The sequence below is a fragment of the Neopsephotus bourkii genome, unplaced genomic scaffold (assembly GCF_033783945.1).
Source record: "Neopsephotus bourkii isolate Nb327-2 ecotype Australia unplaced genomic scaffold, CSIRO-AGI_Nbou_v1 NB_1394, whole genome shotgun sequence".
Lineage (NCBI taxonomy): Eukaryota > Metazoa > Chordata > Aves > Psittaciformes > Psittacidae > Neopsephotus > Neopsephotus bourkii.
Window position 1 is genome coordinate 3,470,260 of NW_026901872.1, and position 19,741 is coordinate 3,490,000.

A 19,741-nucleotide genomic window follows, 5' to 3' on the forward strand; every position below is an offset into this window, starting at 1 on the left:
AGAGCAGCGTGCCAGAATAAAAAAAGTTACACTTTATCCATATAATGCTATTAATACTTACAGAAAGTATTAAGATTAAAGCAATAGAAACCAATACCTCCAGCTGAAAAAGTGACCAATGACTCAGTAGTTTCCCACTGCATATTAAATCTGTGAGGCTAAATGTTGCTAATTCTCTAAATATATCACATTGCTGCTTGCATTATACTTGTTTGTAACTTGTTTATATATGTGTGTATATATATTTCTGTTATCTAATAGCAGAAATTTGAACTAAGAGAGTTCAAGCCTTGTGACCAAGGCTGCAGCCCACGGATGGTGCAAGGCCAGTAGTGGGCCCCTGGCACTCCAGACTCAGGGCTTCGTGGAGTCAGGTTGCTTGGGAATGTAGCCCAAAGCAGGTGGTAAACTCCATGCAAGGGTAAATACTGGCATAAAACCAAAATTAACTATTAATTTATTTAACCAAGGTAGCTACTGAGAGATCTTTTTTTTTTTTTTTAACTCAGTTTATAGTTCTGTTCTGACAAGAATTTTTATTTCAGCATTCATGCATTCATCCACTTTTTCAGTTTTCATTGGCAGTGTGTGTTCCTATTGATGGAATTCATCATTCCCATAATTCATCTATAATTTCACATAAAATTGTTGCCAAAACATCCAGTTAATAGCCAGAGAAAATAAATATTATAGTGCCATACAGAAGTGACAGACCAGACTACATTTCAATGTTTGTGTTGGTGAGCAAGTTCAGAGAGTGGACCTGAAAGGAAGCAGACTGGAAGAGGAAAATAGGCAAGTTCATTCCATGGAGGGGGTGGGCAGCAAAGGGACTCCAGAAGTCTCAGCTTAAGTTTTCTGTAACTTTGGTGTGAGTAGCCTTATATTTAGTGAAGACTTTTAATACCAAAAGATACTGGCCATCAGAAGATATTTCAGTGTAGAAGAGTTTACTGGTAACTTATAGAAATTATAACTTTTTTTGTAGGATTAGATATTTATCAAAATTTTCTGGCGCACAGTCCAATAGGAAGCACCTTGAAAGTACAGTTAGACATCCTGGAGAGAAAATCCTTCCTCTTTGCTGCTATTATCAGCGAAGTAGAATTATCCTGTACTATCAACTTGAGAAAACTTCCAGGATTATCAGTATATCAGATGTTACTGTAAAATTGTTTGATGTGTGTCTTCATGCATTGAGTAAAATTACATCCTAAGCCTATGTTAAAGGACCATCACTGAATTTCAAAATATGTAAGAATAACATTAAGAAGTACCAGAATGCCTCTACAACCTTAATATGACAGCATTCCATGCATATAATACAGTGTAATTTTAATTTCACCATCACGTATTGTATTTAGCCACAGAACCACTACCTCATTCAGTGATTTTTTTTTTTGTATGTTTTGTTTTTTAAGTTAATGGCTTGTTCAGTCTTCTTTAACCTGTCTGATCTGAATCCTGTGTTGAATGCAGAAGTTTTCTGTGGCCACTTCTGTGCCTTACTGGCATAGTATTATGCAAAAAGTGGTAGGGAGATATTTGCACCACTCTCATAAAGCTGGTCATGCTATACCCATTTTACAGAAGGAAAATAAGAGCAAAATTATTTATACCCTAAATTAGCAGAAATGCTGTTTTTAGATGCCTAACCTGAAAAATGCGTGACATTTCAGGTAACCTATTATTTCGAGAGACATTTGTTCAATCAAAACAGAAAATTTGACATTACTTTAAAGTGTTTGTCTTGACTGCAGAGAAAAATATATTATGCACAAGCGCATGAAAAGTAAACTTACTTTCATGTCCTCATTATCTGATACACAAAGTAAAATTAAGTTTTCTTCGTAAAAGGAGAAATTTAACTCAATATAAAATACTTAAATAGTAAGAAGTCATTACAATAAATATTCTAGAATAAAAATAAGACTATCAGCTCCTAAAAATATCTGCCAATATGCAATTGGGAGAGCAAATGCAAAAATTGTGATACACATACAAGGTTCGAAGGTTATTATAAAGCAAATTAATATTTCATTTTATTTTTATCATGACAGCAGAAAATATGAATCATAAAGCTATTTGTATGAACTTCAATATAGCAGAGGAAATCTGCAGGTTAGAATAGCTTTTTTTATTTTTATTAAAAATGTTAATATAAATACTTATATGCATATTTTCTTCTTCTTCCTTTAGCATGAGAAGATCTTAGGCCAAAGTGTAGCTGAACTCCTTTATTTTGGCCTAGTCATAGAATCGTACAATAGCTCGGGTTGGACCCTAAGATCATCCAGTTCCAACTCCCCTGCGATGGGCAGGGACACCACACAAAATCATGTCACCCAAGACTCCATCCAACCTGGCCCACCTTATAAATTAGTTAGAATCATAGAATAGTTAGGGGTGGAAATGAGCTAAAGATCATCAAATTCCAACCCCTCTGCCATGACCAGGGACACCTCACATTAAGCCATGTCACCCAAGGCTATGTCCAACCTGGCCTTGAACACTGCCAGGGATGGAGCATTCACAACTTCCCTGGACAACCTATTCCAGTGTTTCACCACCCTTACATAAAGAATTTTCTCCTTATATCCAATCTAAACTTCCCCTGTTGAAGTTTTAACCTGTTACCCCTTGTCCTATCACTACAGTCCCTAATGAAGTGCCCATCACCAGCATCTCTATAGGCCCCTCTCAGATACTGGAAGGCTGCTAGGAGATCTCCATGCAGCCTTGTCTTCTTCAGGCTGAACAGCCCTAACCTTCTCAGCCGATCTTCATATGGGAGGTGCTCCAGTCCCCTGATCATCCTCGTGGCCCTCCTCTGGACTTGTTCCAACAGTTCCATGTCCTTTTTATGTTGAGGATGCCAGAACTGCACACAATACTCCAAGTGAGGTCTCAGGAGAGCAGAGTAGAGGGGCAGGATCACCTCCTTTGACCTGCTGGTCACGCTCCTTTTGATGCAGCCTAGGATACGGTTGGCTTTCTGGGCTGCAAGCGCACACTGAAGCCGGCTCATGTTCATTTTCTCATCGACCAGCACCCCCAAGTCCTTCTCCACAGGGCTGCTCTGAATCTCTTCTCTGCCCAGCCTGTAGCTGTGTCTGGGATTGCTCCCATCCAGGTGTAGAACCTTGCACTTGGCATGGTTAAACTTCATGAGGTTGGCATCAGCCCACCTCACAAGCGTGTCAAGGTCCCTCTGGATGGCATTCCTTCCCTCCAGCGTATCAACCGAACCACACAGCTTGGTGTCATCGGCAAACTTGCTGAGGGCGCACTCAATCCCACTGTCCATGTCACTGAAAAAGATGTTGAACAAGACTGGTCCTAAAACTGCTCCCTGAGGGATACCACTCGTTACTGGTCTCCAGCTGGACATTGAGCCATTTACCACAACTTATACTGTAGTTATATGATCAAAATTATTTATTTTATCTTTTGGTAGAAGTTTCTTGTTTTGTTTTTTTTTTTTGGAATTGGCTTAGAGGACTGTAACTGTCTGTCTGACAGGTTGTGATTTAGAATAGTGTATTTTTCTTAATATATGGAATCCTAGTATTTGTTTTAACATGCATGTTTCCGAGATGCAGTTCGAACCTAATGAATTAATTTGCATCATGTAAAGTAGGTATCTAAAGATAGCACCTGACATAGATAAGGTAATACAATTTTTTTCTGTTTGGCAGTTTTCATATTCACATGTATAACAGCGAACTATAAACGTGGTGTAAGATTAATTTGATGCTAAATGGCCATGAGGCCAGGTACAAGGGATAGGATGCATTTTGCTGTCTTCTAGGGTGAAATTCAGTGGACATATTTTAGATAGCTACTTTAGAATTAGGTGAGTTGTACCTTGGAAATGTAAATGTGCTGGTAAAAAATGAGCCCGGGGTGACTAGCTCAGATGTAGACATTTTTAGTACTGATAGTGGCATGCATTCAGATGAATTCTTGTTTGACTGGATGTACAGTTTGAATTCGCTTTGAGGGGTTAATTCCTAGTGGTGCTTCTTAAGCTTGAATAGTTGTTCTTCAAGTAAGACTAAATTTTCAAAGGAGGAGACAAAAAGCAGAAAACCACAGGAAAAGTCTGTCCAACTTGCCACTAAGAAATTGCTTATTCAGTTTGGAGAGGTTTTTTGCATGTCTGTATGTTTACATATTGCGTGGGGTTTGTAGTTTTTTTTGTATACCTTTGAAGAGTATTTTGTTTGTTAGATCAAGTATTCACTTAGTAGGCAAAATATAATTTATTAATTCAGTTGAAAGAACACACACACAAAAAAGACATAGGTCCAAAAATAGCTTGTAAATATTAGGACTAAACATTAATTTGGAGTCTTACAGTGTTGTAGACTAAAGCTGAAAGAAAAAGGAAACTGTAAAAGCAAAATACCCTGTTGGAGGGAATACAAAAGATACCCATGTAATTCAAGTTTTTCACTCATTCAGATAATATAATGTCAAATAAGTATGCCATTCTACAAGAAAGCCATTCCTGGAATACTTCTCACAGAAGTTCAAAATAGGTCAGTAAAGAATTGAAGAGTAAAAAGTCTGTGTTTTCCTCATTGTGAAAGAGGTTATTATAATTTTACTACAAAAAGGCTTGGAAGCCAGGTGCCTTCCTAGAAAGGTCAGAATATTATAAATCTCTTTCTGATTAAACACTTTTTACTTTTTTTTTCCTTAATTAATAGTGTATGAAACAGCATGTCATCTGTCCTTTCACCAGTATGAAGTTACCTATACTGTTGAAAAGTATAGTGCTGAAAGTAAGCTATTTTATCCTCCAGTGAGTTGAAGCACAAACGTCCTTGAAGGAGTTTGTTAAGTACTGAAGAGCATGAAGACAGCCAAATAGTTTTAAAGGCAATATACCTCTAGAGCTATATTTAGTTGTATGTCTAGAGCTCAGTCCATGACTAAAAAGATGACTAAGCCCAAGAGATGAGTCTTACAGAGAAACTAGAACAAAGGAGAAAGCTGAGACATGAAGGTGGAGAGAACCTAAGAGATATCACTGACTTGCCTGTCTTCTTAGGAGCAGAAGGATCAATCCTACAGATATTACTGAAATGTCTTCTTTTGATAGTGATACAGGGACCAAGAGCTGAACTCCATCAACTTCATGTTTTCATATATTTTTGAGGAAGAGTTTTGGTAATGCACTTTTTGAACAATGAAAATATTTTGCTGGAGCAGAAATAAAGGATTAAAGGGCTTTTGGATACCATTGCTAATATATGAAGATAAATCTTAGTAGGAAGTTACTTAAAAGGAACTTTTGGAATGAGATCTTAGAGTTTGTCTTTGAATTTTTGCAAAGAGCTATTTGAAAGATGTAGAAATATATACTTCCATTTTACTTGGAGCAGCTAAAACTGTTATGTTGTGAATGATGTCAGATATTTTCAAACTAAATTGGAGTGGGGTTGCTCATTCTAGAGGCAACTTCAATCTTATAAGTTAAAATCTTTTATAGTTAAAAACTTTTATCTGTTCTTTGCAAAACAGTAATAATAAAAAATGCCCAGAGTCAAGGGAAAAATCCTGTTATTTATGAAACGGACTTGATATTGAAGGTGTGTAACATGTAATGTCAGTGAAGTAAGAGTATGGGAAAGGGCATTGCAGCTCCCTAGAGTGAAAGTTTCATATATCGTAGGAACATTTTTGGAGGAATTAAATGTCAGATTCTTAAATGCTTAGGATTCATGATTTGGATCTGGTTGTAAAGAGCACCAAGATAAGGGGTGCTTTAAATTTGGCCCTTAAGAGTGTGTTGGCCATTGCTTAATAAAGGCTCCAGTCCTGATTCCTAATTGTGAGTCTTACCAATTTTGAAAAGTTGGTCAACCATATGTTAAATGGCTAAAATCGTTCACACTACTTTTTACTTGTGAGCACACGTAGAAACAAATAGGGAAGCAAAAAATGGAGAAAAAATGTAGCTAGTGAGGGTTATGTTTTACAAGCAATAAATAATTCTGTGTTTCTTGCTTTCTCTTAAATATTGACAATAGCATTTTGGGAGCTATTCCGCTCATCAACCAGTAAGTGCAAGGATAGTTTTTTTGGCATCCTGCTGCCTCTCCAGAAGGCAGCATGTCTTTTGTGGGTCCTGTCTGTCAACGTGGTGTGAAATCTCAAATGTGGCTCAGATAGCTCAAATGTGAGCACCTAAGTGGAGCTGTAAGTATCTGGTTTTGCGAAAGGCACCATTGACTTCATTGTCTTTATCTCAGCTGACTGAAATGGGAGAGAACTTACCTTCAAGATTGGCCCCGTCATGTAGCATCCTACATACAGGTGTCTCTGAAATTTCATCTCTAGCTCATGTCTCAAAACTGCATTTAGATACTGCCATTAATCACTCAGATTTTATATCTCTCTCTTTTCACTTACGTGTTGAGAGACAGTGAGCCTACAGCACAAATTAGTGCAGTGATACTACAGTACAAGCCCACACCAGATTCTCTAGAAGTATCTTTAATTAAGTGGAATTAAGTTTGTCCTGGGACTAGACAGGTTTTAGGAAAAATACTGGACAGTGGACAGTATCCTAGGTGATTACTGTTGTGAGCATTATAATGCAGTAAATTCTTTCTTTACTGTGTCATGTAGACTTACTTGTATTAAAGTGGCATTTTTGCAGAAGTTACAATATAGCTCTTATGATCTGACTTCTTTACTGATCACAATTTCACACATTTCCTTTTTTGAAAATTTTGAAATTAAGTCTAAATGTGATAGTAATATTGTACCACAAACAAAATCCATCTTTTCTACACAAAATCTCTAGTAAAAAAGGCAGCATATATTGATATTCCAGCTCCATTAGTTTATCATGATGACTTTTTAAAGCTAGAGTATTTCAATTAATTTTTAGTAGCACTTCCATTTATTATTGCATCTAGTTTTGATAAAGACAAAAAATTGCTATAGACTAATATTATTGATTGTGGAGTTATGAAGCAAGGATATAAAAAAATGAGTTAAAGTAGTAAATTAATATATTCTCAGTTCCTGCATAGTTCAATTCCATGTTTTGTTGGAGTTAAGGGGTATTTTACAAATGAATTGATAAAGCCAGTACATACAGTTTTTCATTGAGTTTGTCTGCTATGTCATATTATATATTAAAACCCCCTTATTATTTATTTTGTTTGTGCAGTAATTATATTTTATTGTCCTGTGCATTCCTTTTGCTCTATCCATCTCATAGCATGTGCTGTAAAAGCACACATAAATAAATAGGATAAACAAATTAAGCTGTTTAAATAAATTAATTGACTGCAGCTCTGTATTCAAATCTTACGTGCTCACTGGATTTCATTTTAATGAAACCCTTCTAAGAACAATACATTGTATGACAAGCAGTGAAACTATATATTAAATGAATGATTAAATATGCCGTGTTCCAATTTATACTAAATCTGTACTCTGTACATGTTTAAATCCTCCTAAATCTAAAGAAATAAATATTCTACATTCTGAAAACATCTGCATTACAATCCTCCTCTTGAACACCCGGTTCATGGACATATAGACACAATCAAAGTCCTAATAAGCCTAGAGCTATGATGCAGTTAAACTATCATCAATGTTTTTGACTTGTACCCCTGCAACTATTAGAGCGGTATCCACTTAAGTGTCTTCAAGCATTGCTCTGGAAAGTCTGCTCCCACTCCACCAATAGACCCACAGAATCCATTTGCAATCAGAATCTCAAGTTTAGCGAATATTTATTATGAAGCTTACCTGGAACAAATTTATTGGTTACTACAGACAGTCATACTGGTAAGTTTCATAGAATGCATTCAGAGAAATAAATATTTGTCTCGCTACTGTGAATGAAAAATAATGACTGCTGCAAAAACAATTTGCTGTGTGAGGAATGTGATGCTGTTTTCAGGAAAACCTATAGACATTTGGAGAACCAAGGTTTCATATGTGTTATTGAACATATACTATTATGTATGAATACATACTTCCAGTATCTTTTCATTACTGAAAGCTTTCAGTGATTTTAGTGTTTACAAGTTGTTGACTTGTTTGTTGATTTTGGCTTGGGTTGTTTGGGGGTTTGGTTTGCTGGTTGTTTTTTTTTTTTTAATTAGAATTCAGTATTTCAGTTATCAAAAGAAAAAAAAGTCAACAACAAAAAAAACCAAAAAAAATCCTAGTTTAACATTTTTAGTCCCGCCAATAGATTTCCGTTATAAGCATTCTTTATTTTTATCACTGTTCAACTAAACCGACCTAACTCACACATACACACATATTTTAGCAATGACATGGAGTTTTGGGATCTATCAGCAATAAAAAGGAAACTGCAGGAAAAGAGAGAATTCTCTAGAAAGGACTGTTCTGAGCTCATCTCCCTTTGTTTATTGTTTCTGTCAAAGGTCTGTGTAAATGTCAGATATTTCTATCTGCTACATACCGATGGTTCTTACATAACAGAAGTGCAGTTCAAACCATCACAGTCCTTATGCTCTAATTTTTAGAATCAAGGAGCATCTCAAAGTGCATCATAGCTCCTCCTGGCTACCATGCCGCTCATTCCCCTTGGGAGAAAATCATGAATGGGTGTTTCTTCCCCATTTTGAAATAATGGTAAGACCAGTGATATGGCTACGCTGTTACAAAAAATGTGATTAATTCCAGGTTTGTTCTTCATGGTATAAGCAGATACTTGGACTTCCATCAGTTACTGGTATAGTTTGGGGAGATTATATTTTCTTTATGATCCATGGCAATTCCATAAGACATAGTTGCTCAAGAAATCCCTTTGAAATTAAAATATGGAGTAAAATTCAGCATAAACTGTAACAGACACAAGAGCGTCTGATCTTTTATTTACAAAAATTACGCTAAAGTCTACAAGCCAAAATGTATTCTTCCAATTCAACAGCATGCTGATAGAAGGGGGGGGGGGTGTGGAGAAAAAAAAAATGGCAAAACAAATCCCTTATTTTTATAAGTAGTTCAGAAATCAGTTTAAAAGCCTGACAGGATGAGCAGTGCTCACATTGCATACTAAAACATAAGGTCTAGCATACTAAAATTGCAGAGTTGGCTTTGAGAATACCCTGCAAATCCTGGACACCTCACAGTGGAAAGAATAGGTTATCATTTAGAAGGAAGGTACATTTTAGTGAAGTGGAAACAGAATTTTATTTTAACATTCTTTTTTTTTTTTTCTGTAATTATTTTTTTGTGGGGTCTAGGAACGTGTTCCAGATAGCCCTTCTCCTGCTCCTTCTCTTGAAGAGGGCCGAAGACCTGGCAGCCATCCATCTTCTCATCGAAGCAGCAGTGTGTCCAGCTCTCCTGCACGGACTGAGAGCTCTTCAGACAGAATCCGTAGGTCACATTCTTCTCCTTGTCACCACTTCAAATTTGATTAGGTGCAGCTGGTTTTTCTAATCAAAATACCCTCATCTTAAATAGATCTCAAATGTATCATGTTCCGAAGTTCAGCTGCAATAACTATCTCCCAACATTATGTTCCCCAGTTTACAGTATCATAATATCTGATGCTACATTAACGGATACTGGTATAAACTGCCATCATGTCATATTAAGCATAAAGATATGAGCTATGATATACAGAATTGCAGCTGAGAAGCAATTTGCTAGATTAGTTTTAGAACTGAACATATAGTGTAAACATTTTTTAAAGAAATTGAGTTTTATTTAATCTAGTTACTCTGGTTTGATTTCTAAATTGAATCTGACTTCATAAGCAACATTTTACATGATAGAATTGCTTGGTAAAGAGAAGAATTAGGTTAAATCAATAAAAATGTGTGTACTCCATAATTTTTTTTAATATAAAAATTTAGAATGTTGAGAAATATGATACAGAGAGTATTGTCTCCTCATAGCTCACAATGGATGGAGTGAAATTAAACCATAGTGTCTCAGAGTGATACCATTAGTATCAAGGCTCCAAGTACAGGATGTAAATTACATGGCAAAAGCCCTGAGTTCTATGATATTCCAGTGCAAAAGGCTGGAAATCAAGGTTGTATACACACTTTATGGATATTTACTTAAAATTCATATTGTGCTTGTCCATTCCTTTTATTATTGCTCCATTGCAGGTTTTTCTGCTTTCAGGGCACCTTCCCACAGTGGAATTTGTTAGTAGGCGAAACTAGAGGATGTGGCATGCAGATAGAAGGCCAGGAAAAACCTATATGAAATACATAGTCATGGTGATCAGAAAGCAGCACATGCATCTTTTAGACTGCTCCCTTTCAGGCTTTCTGCAGACTTATGAAGCTGACTCTTCATTGACCTTCTGATGAAAGATCTTTCATTACTATGTAATGAAAAATGATTTACCAAAGAAAAGAAATGAGGCCTGACCATGACAAGCTGAAAATTCTGTTTTCTTATCACTTGGACGATTCAGATTGCAGATTAAACTGGCATTCCATATACTGTGACCTAACTATTTCCCTAAGCTTGACCCACGAGCCTTTTGTTATATTTTCTCTCTCTTGGGGAGGGAAGCAACAGAGTGGCTTTGGTGGGTACCTGATATCCAGCCCGGGTCAACCTACCACAGAGTTCATAAGGAAAGTTCTGGAAAAAAAATCTTATAAACCTGGATTTGTAATTAGGGCTTGTTTGTTTTTTTTTTTTATTTAAATCGATTATTATACTAAAAAAGCTCAAACCAAACAAAACATTGGAGACCTTTTCTATTATTCTGTTAAAAAAAAAGTTAAATAGAGACTTACTGGTTATCTTAATGAATGACACTTTTTTTTTTGTAAACAAATTCAGCTTACTCTGCTTACTTACCAGCAGAGAGGAGTGGGACCTTTGCACATTGTTTATTCCAATGTGAGCATAACAGAGTTCCTTAAATACTGGATCGTTTCAGTAACTTATTTATTTATAAAACAAGTCTTTTTTTCTCTTAACTGATTGTTAACATCACGCCTTAAGTACATCTGCTTTTGTGGTGCCAGCAAGAGTAAGATGTAGGCTACAGAAATAAGGGTAGTACATAAAGAAATGCTTTATTAAAAATAGCATAAGCCTCTTGCAAATACAGTTTTTCAGGATAAAAGCATAGGAGTATAAACCATCCTGTATGCGTTTCTGAGGTGTGTTTCGAGAGTCATGAAGGTCTGTTTGAGAACTGTTGGAAAGAGCTTGTCAAGGTGTCCGATGAGCAAATAAGCAATCCTACTGTTGCACAGTGGATTTTGAAAACGTGTTTATCACCTGGAAGGCCACAATGCTTTATTTAGGGAAGTTACAAACTGCATATTGGGAATACTGATAGACAAGATTTTTTTTACAGCTAACTAACTAAAAAAAGTATGTAACTCAGAACCTTCTGTGTCTTTGGAGCTTGCTTCATTTTGCATGTCAGTTCTTGTTAAATAAACAAGAAAATACGTTTAAGTATCCAACTTTATCCAAAGATACTGAACACTTCTTTTTTAAAATTAATTGTTTTGAACTAGAAGTAACAGGAAGAAACTGTCTTGCAGTATAGATACTCATAGCACAAATTGAGTAACTTTGTGGTTAGAATTCTTGCATAATTAAGAATAAAACTATATAAAATAAGTACAAAAGTGTATTGTTAATATAACAGCTGATTTTCTTTCTGCCTGCACTTGTGTCTAGCAGCTGTTCATCAGAACGGGCTATCTATGAACCAAATGCTGATGGGTTTGTCACCTAATGTCCTGCCTGGGCCTAAGGAGGGTGATCTGGCTGGTCATGACGTGGGACATGAGACAAAAAGAATACACATTGAGAAAGGTAATATGAGTATCATTATACAATCAAAATACAAAACAAGTATTGTCTCAACAGCTAAATAGTATTATAATTGTGATTTTTATTTTTTTAATTGGGATCTTTTGCTTGTTTGCGTTTTGCTTCACAAATTAAATTTTAACAGAATGATAGCTTCCTTCATTCTTCTACTTTGTGGTCCTTGAGATTAATGAGCAATATTTAAATGAGGGGGATTTTCATAGATATTACAAAGAAGGATGAGTGAAAAATAGTTTTACATTACTGTTGTGTTGCTGACCCTTCTACAACACTGTTTAGGTATTAAGTTTCTGTCTCCATCCAGTTGACTTTAATGACCTACTTCCCAAAGGGACTGAGCACCGTGAAAATTAGTCCATGTGTGCAAAAATGAAAAAGGCTAATACCAAGCCATTAAATTAGGCAATTGCATAAAATGAGGCTGGTACACATTATATAATGGGATTTAAATTTAATTGAGTATATGACCAAAGTGTTTGATCTAGGTGAATAGTCCACATGCACTTATGCTGATTATGACACCATTTCATCTCTGTTGGTATTCAAAGTTAAGTTTCTGTTCAGGGTTGTTACAGGGGATTTTGGAGGGGTGGTGGTGGAATTTTAAAAGGTAAATTGGTGTTATATTTACTTATATGTGGATTATAAACTAAACATGTTTTAGTTAAAGAGAAGTTAGAACTATGACATATCCACTGAAAAAATATTCTTTGGGCTTCTCAGAAAAATCAGTTCTTTAAGCACAAGAGAAAAAGTAAAAGGTATAATAGGTAGGCATAGAAACAGAGCTGGGGAAAGTGCTGCAGTAATAAGGATTTCAGAAAAAAGACATTTTGGGCTATATTTTTATAGCTATGATATCTTCTCTGCCTTGTGTTTGAACACTGAGATATGAAAAAGAATTAAAATCTGGACAGTTCTATTCTGGACAGGTGGCATTTTTAATAGGATTACTAGAAAAATTAATGGAAACAACATTTCTTTTATATAAACCATTTAGTTTGGTTCATTGCACACACAACCTGTTTTAGCTTATACTATGCCCTCACTCAGCCCCTGCAAATTGTATCCCTGCTGTGAAGTATGATGTGATCAAATAGGTTTGTTTTGAATTTCCATAAATGATTTTATTTCAGCCTTTGAAGTTACTCATTTAAGTGTAATCAGACTGGTAAATCCTGCAAAGAGAAGTACATATTAAGAGTTGCTCCTATTTATGCATGTCATTCAATTTTTTGAAGGGTTTATTTCTGATCGTAACCCAAATGTATTTTCCAGTTTATTGCCAATTCACATTTTTGCAAGATCTGTTCTCAGTAAAACTGCTGAGAATTCTTTTTTCTTCAGTCCTTGTTTAGGTCAAACCTTCTATTTTTTTGTTCTTTTTCCCCCCCTTCTGTTCTAGCCTACTGAATTAATGGTAAATATTCATGGGCTATCTAGATTGATAGGGTATACTAAATTAAAAATTGTTTTCTGTCATGACTACATTTATCATGTCTCTCATACCAATCTTGTAACTTTAATACTTATCTAATCTGTATTAAAACAAGTGATCTAACTTACAGATAGTTGTGGAGATAGTAATTATCTTCTTCTGTCACTGTGAGCCTGCAATCAGATTTCCAAACTCTTGCTTACCACTGCAAATCATTTGGAATGAAACCATATTTATAAATGCAAACACACATATATAGGAGTTGGTACTCTTGTTTTTGAAACATGATCACCTTCACCATCTGATTCAGAAGAAAAAGACGAAAACAGGAGGTGTAATTCAGTATCATGAAGCATTTAAACATTATTGTGTTTTCTTCTAAGCCACTTTTGTTGCCAGAAATCTATTAGCTGCAACTAAATGGTTTTTAATTGAACCTGGGAAATCCTGCCTCGTAAAGAAGGCCCTGTTTTTTCTCTTCTTGTCTCCTTTTCCATTTAAAAAACTGAAAAGACAAAAAATCTCTCAACTAATCTGAAATCAGGGAACAATTTATTTACAGCTAACAGAATTTAAAGGAGGAACAAAGTTATATCAGAGGCAACTGATCAACATACTAAATTTTGAAAGGACTTAACATATGTCAGCGGGGTGAATCATTTCTCTGACCTGATCTATAAGTTGGAAACAGGAAAGAAAATAACATCTTACTGTTATAAACATAAACCAAAGGAGCTAATTTACCGAGTCCATGCAACATAATGTAATATATTTAGAAACAATTTGTTGGCACTTGCAAACTGAGTAACAGTTTGAGGGCATTCAGGCTTTCAAATATCACATGCATTTTATTCAAAATTCAGTCAGAATTATTATTAGTGGCAAGGAGGAGTTTAAGCTACCAGTAATCTCTTGTCTGGTTTTGTTTATTTTCTAAAATTCGCCTTTAGACTGTCCTCAAAATCTGTTCTCAGTTTCTGGTGTGTGCAGTCTCGAGTGACCTCACCTTCCATTGGAGTCAGGTTGTCATTATGCCACCAAGAATCGCATTAGGTTTTACGGGTCTGATTCACTGTCTATTAAAACTGGAAAGTTTGTATCAGGCTTTAGGTCAATATTTGTTGCAGGAAACCAGGAAGAGTTTCTGTTATCAAAGACCCTGTGTAACCTATAGGTTTTGTGAACATTTTCTGGCTGCTGACTCCAGATGTGCAACTTGGTCATGTCCTAGCTTCATGATGGGGCAAGACCAAATGTACAGATTTGAAGTTCCACCCACTCCTGGGGTTCCATGAGGAGAAAACTTATCTTTGCTAAGAGTTATGCTGTGATCCAGCCAGGTTCCTAGTCTGGACTAGGGAGGACTGCAGGAGACAGCGCAGAGCATCGCTGCCTGATAGTTCGTGCGTAACTTAAAATGTCATTACCTGTATGGACAGAGAAGTCAGTTAGTCTAGATTTCAAGCGTAGCAGATTTTTGAATTTTACTGAAAGGAGGCTGTAGAACTGCAAATGATCTTGGGAAGAACGAGGTAAGTTCAAGTATATGGTACTAGTTCAAGTACTTGACAGCCATCATCAAAACCAAGTATCTGATTTTGTAGCCTCTAATTATGGACTGTTTGATGATGAACGTTTGGTTTTATTAGGTCAGATTTCACAAGAAGGACTTTTGTAAAGTATAGGAGTCATATTAGAAAAGATCCATTCATTTATTTTTTTTTTTAATTAAGTTAAAAATAAGGCTCTTGAGTCTTTTCAGGTCTTTTCTATGACTTCAAGAGTTTGCTTTAGATAGTCCCTCAGTTTTGGTAAGGTATATTTTATCACTTATCCTGCTCAGCTGTTATCTGAGGTCGTGCAGATCTGCCAGTCTGTGCAAAAATTGTGGTTTTGATGGTTTTATGGGACTAAATACTCATTCAGCTGTTCAGTGATGCTGTCTGTTAAATTTGGAAATAGCATAGAATAGAGGAACTAGCAGAGAACCTAAAGACTGGACAGCTGAATCCTGATCCTCTTTTTGCTCATTGATCTGAAGTGCTTAAAAAAAAAGAGAGTTCAGAGTAATCAATGACTTAAACACACACCCCTAATTCCTTGTAGACCAAAGAAAGAACTGAACCTGTAATATATTTTCTGGGCAGTATCCTTAATCACTGTCCTTTATGTAAAAGAGGAAAGTATATTTTACCAATATATTTTTGCCTTTATGACCCAGACTCTGGCCATGTGGGGGCTGCAAGATGGAATTTATAGCATGGTCCTATTGCCAGAGTTTATCTATTTACTAGCTCCTGGTAGAAGCATATGATTTTCTGTTGACTTTAGACAGACTATAGTCCTATTTTTTAACTTCATTCAATCCCAGTTTGCAGCACCTGGTTTGGGTAACTGGTACCTGCCTAGCATCCCTACCCTAAACACTGTAAGGATGTAAGACCCAGCTCACTGCACCCCAAGATTCCCTTGGCGGGAGGGACAGGGGGACGACAAACACATAAAAGTTAGTTGCTTTAACACCAAATTTAGATGCTTAAGTGTTTTATTGGATCTGGCCCTAGGGCATCAGATTAGAATTTTCTGTCCGCATCAATTTATATTTTTTTAGATTGACACCAACAGCAAATGAAGCCTGAATGTCATGCTTACATTTTAAATTGAACATGTTATTTGAGGTGTTATGGGAAGGACACTCTCTTGTTGAAAATATGCATGCTTTTTTCTACAACAAAATATAAAATATTCACCATGGTCACAAAGGAAGCTAAACAATTTCTTTCAGAAGAGCTTTTAAACTATAATATTAATGGAAATTTCCTAAGTTTTTTTCACATAGTCAACAATAACTGTGCCTTGACTACTGTGATAGCAGCAATTAAGGTCTAACTTTATCAAATCCACATATTAAAGAGTCCCAGTCTTTCTCTCTGTTTTTATTTTATGTTCCCCTGTAGAGATGTGAGCAATCTGAGAACTCTGGCTAATATCTTGTAAAATAGAATATTAAAATTCAAAAATATCCTTAGTGAAATGTGGAAAATAATATAAATATTCCAAAATTAGAATTATATTTTACTGTTAGCAGTCATGCATCAACCTGGGAACTAATAGTGTGTAATTCTATATAGCTAAATATTCATTGTGCATTATGAGAGTAAATTCCTTTATAATATATCGATAGTGTAAATATATATCAAGCATACGCATTCACCTTGGAATCATAGAATCATAGAATGGTTAGGGTTGTAAAAGGACCTTAAAATCATCTACTTCTAACCCCCCTGCCATGAGCGGTAGGAATGCCTCACACCAGACCATGTCACCCAAGGCTCTGTCCAGCCTGGCCTTGAACACCGCCAAGGATGGAGCATTTTTTGGGCAACCCGTTCCAGTGCCTTGGCACCCTCACAGTAGAGAACTTCTTCCTTATATCTAACCTGAACATCCCCGTTGAAGTTTAAACCCATTAACCCTTGTCCTGTCACTGCAGTCCTTAATGAAGAATCCCTCTCTGGCACCCTTATAGGCCCCCTTCAGATACTGGAAGGCTGCTATGAGGTCTCCACGCAGGCTTCTCTTCTCCAGGCTGAACAGCTCCAACTTTCTCAGCCTGTCTTCATACAGATGGTGCTCTAGTCCCCTGATCATTCTCATGGCCCTTTTCTGGACTTGTTCCAACAGTTCCATGTCCTTTTTATGTTGAGGATGCCAGAACTGCCCATAGTACTCCAAGTGAGGTCTCAGGAGAGCAGAGGGGCAGGATCACCTCCTTTGACCTGCTGGTTGCACTCCTTTTGATGCAGCCCAGGATATGGCAGTCTTTCTGGGCTGCAAGTGGACACTGCCAGCTCATGTTCAGTTTCATTTAATGTTCAGTTTTACCTTAATAAAAATAGAAACACATATGAGTATATTTTATAAATATGAACAAATCAAAGGAATGTTTAGCATGGATGAGCTGTCGTCTAGGAAAATTAACAAATGATCCAGAACTTTGCTTAAATTCTGTTTTTATTGTTACGATTTCATTTAGTCCCCTGAGAAAGAGCTTTTTTAAAGACATTTGTTACTACTTGATATACAGAAGAATTTTGCTGCACAGTTCTACTGTCCAGCTGCTTGTGTAAACATACTTTTATCTGTTAAATATTTTTATACAGATATACACAAAGGGGTTGTTTTAGTTGGTAATTCCTTAAGATACTTAGTTCAGGCTATGAATTTATACATTATTTAGTGCATTGTGAAAGTGATCTTGATTTTAGCTTTATATACTTCTTAAACCCTAAACAGGTAGTAGTCAAATTTTTAACCTATGACAGATAATATAAAGATCCAGTAAATGAAAGGTTCGACAAAGCTGGTATCACCAATATAACCTTTTGGCACTCTGGTTGCTGGTGCGTCTTTTCACTCAGCCCAGGAGGCTCAAGAATGCTTTAAGTACATTAAAAGCTATTACAGTTAATGGACTACAAAGGTGAAAAACAAAATTGCAAGGTTTTTTTCTTAATGGGTTGTTATTTACTAAGAAGCCAGAAAACATCTGGTTTTGTTGCATGGAAAACACAGAAGCCTTTCATATTATTGAAGAAGACATGAATAGTATGTGTATGCAGGAAGAAGTAGCACAAACTTCCAATTTATTTTTTTATTTTTTTTAATGAAGTATTAGATACTTCTAGAGACTCTCACTAAGCCATCCTCCAGTGGGAACTTCTGCAGGTTTGTTTGCTACTAGGGACCTTTATTGTGCTAGGGAAGTAGTAGCAGTTTTGACACAGTTTGTGGAAGATTTTCTGTGCAGTTTTCTCTAGACAGATACGTGAATATCAGCTCCAACACATCCCAGGTGAACTGGACTTATTGCAGCCCAATTGCATATATGGATACTGGCTGTTCCGTATTTGCAGTGACTTAAATGCATGGACGTATCTGACTGAATAGGTTCAAAAGAGTTACATGTGCACAAAAGATCTGATTTATTCTCAATCTGTTGAAACAACTGTGCATGTACAATTCCCCTCTGCCTCGTGCCCCAAACAGTTCCCTGACTGTTTTTTCTTCTTTTGATTATTTTTTTGTGTGTTTGTCTTTTTAATGGTCATTATATGTCCTTCATGTACTAGACCTTAGAATAGTCTTTATAGAGTCATAGAATCATAGAATAATTAGGGTTGGAAAGGAGCTTAAGATCCTTAAGGTTTCAACCCCCGTGCCATGGGCAGGGACACATCGCACTAAACCATGTCACCCAAGGCTATGTCCAATCTGGCCTGAAGCATTTACCACTTCTTTAGGCAACCTGTTCCAGTGCCTCACCACCCTCACAGTAAAGAACTTTCTAATATCCAACCTGCACTTCCCCTGTTGAAGTTTAAACCCGTTACCCCTTGTTCTGTCACTATAGTCCTTAATGAAGAGTCCCTCTCTGGCACCCTTATAAGGCCCCCTTCAGATATTGGAAGGCTGCTATGAGGTCTCCACATAGTTTTCTCTTCTCCAGGCTGAACAACCCCAACTTTCTCAGCCTATCTTCATACGGGAGGTGCTCCAGTCCCCTGATCATTCTCGTGGCCCTCCTCTGGACTTGTTCCAACAGATCCATGTCCTGTTTATGTTGAGGACACCAGAACTGCACACAATACTCCAGGTAACGTCTACGAGAGCAGAGTAGAGGGGCAGGATCACCTCCTTTGACCTGCTGGTCACACTGCTTTTGATGCAGCCCAGGATACGGTTGGCTTTCTGGGTTGCAAGCGCACACTGCCAGCTCATGTCATTTTCTCATCGACCAACACCCCCAAGTCCTTCTCCGCAGGGCTGCTCTGAATCTCTTCTCTGCCCAACCTGTATCTGTGCCTGGCATTGCTTTGACCCAGGTGTAGGACCTTGCCTTTTGCACTGTTAAACTTCATGAGGTTGGCATCAGCCCACCTCTCAAGCATGCCAAGCTCCGTCTGGATGGCATTCCTTCCCTCCAGCTTATCATCCAGACCACTTAGTGTTGTTAGCAAACTTGCTGAGGGTGCACTTAATCCCACTGTGCAAGTTGCTGACAAAGATGTTGAACAGGATCAGTCCCAGCACCAACCCTGAGGGACGCTACTCGGTATAGTCTTTGTTGGTCTTTATTACAGTGGGATGGAGAGAGCTAAAACCTATTTGAAATAATTTGTGTGCTCAGTTTAATTTTTATTTTAATGAATTGTTAAACAGAAGTTGGAATTGATTAGATGTTAAAAGGATGTTGTGTTGTGTTTTGTTTTGTTTTGCTTTGTTTTATTTTTTTTTAATCAGGCTACCACATTATGGTTTTTAAATCATTAGTTCCCTTTGGTTTTGCTACTAAAAAAGATATGTTATAGGGAGTGAAGTTAATGAAGTTGTGGCTGTGCCCACTAAGAGGGGATATATCCCATAGCACCATTATCAGCCAGATATGATTCTGCTTCCCTATAGTAG

General features: G+C 36.8%; 1 protein-coding gene across 7 annotated transcripts in view; it reads left to right on the top strand.

Moving 5' to 3' along the window:
• Positions 1 to 19,741, top strand: part of DACH1 (dachshund family transcription factor 1) — a 364,599-nt gene that overhangs the window by 248,648 nt on the left and 96,210 nt on the right. For 4 of the 7 annotated variants that reach the window (XM_061367776.1, XM_061367774.1, XM_061367778.1 and 1 more), the window contains 2 exons: positions 9,252 to 9,387; positions 11,680 to 11,817. In XM_061367776.1, coding sequence (XP_061223760.1) covers positions 9,252 to 9,387; positions 11,680 to 11,817 — 274 coding nt within the window. The remainder of the gene's footprint in view (positions 1 to 9,251; positions 9,388 to 11,679; positions 11,818 to 19,741) is intronic. The other 3 variants (XM_061367775.1, XM_061367780.1, XM_061367779.1) reach the window with 1 other exon arrangement.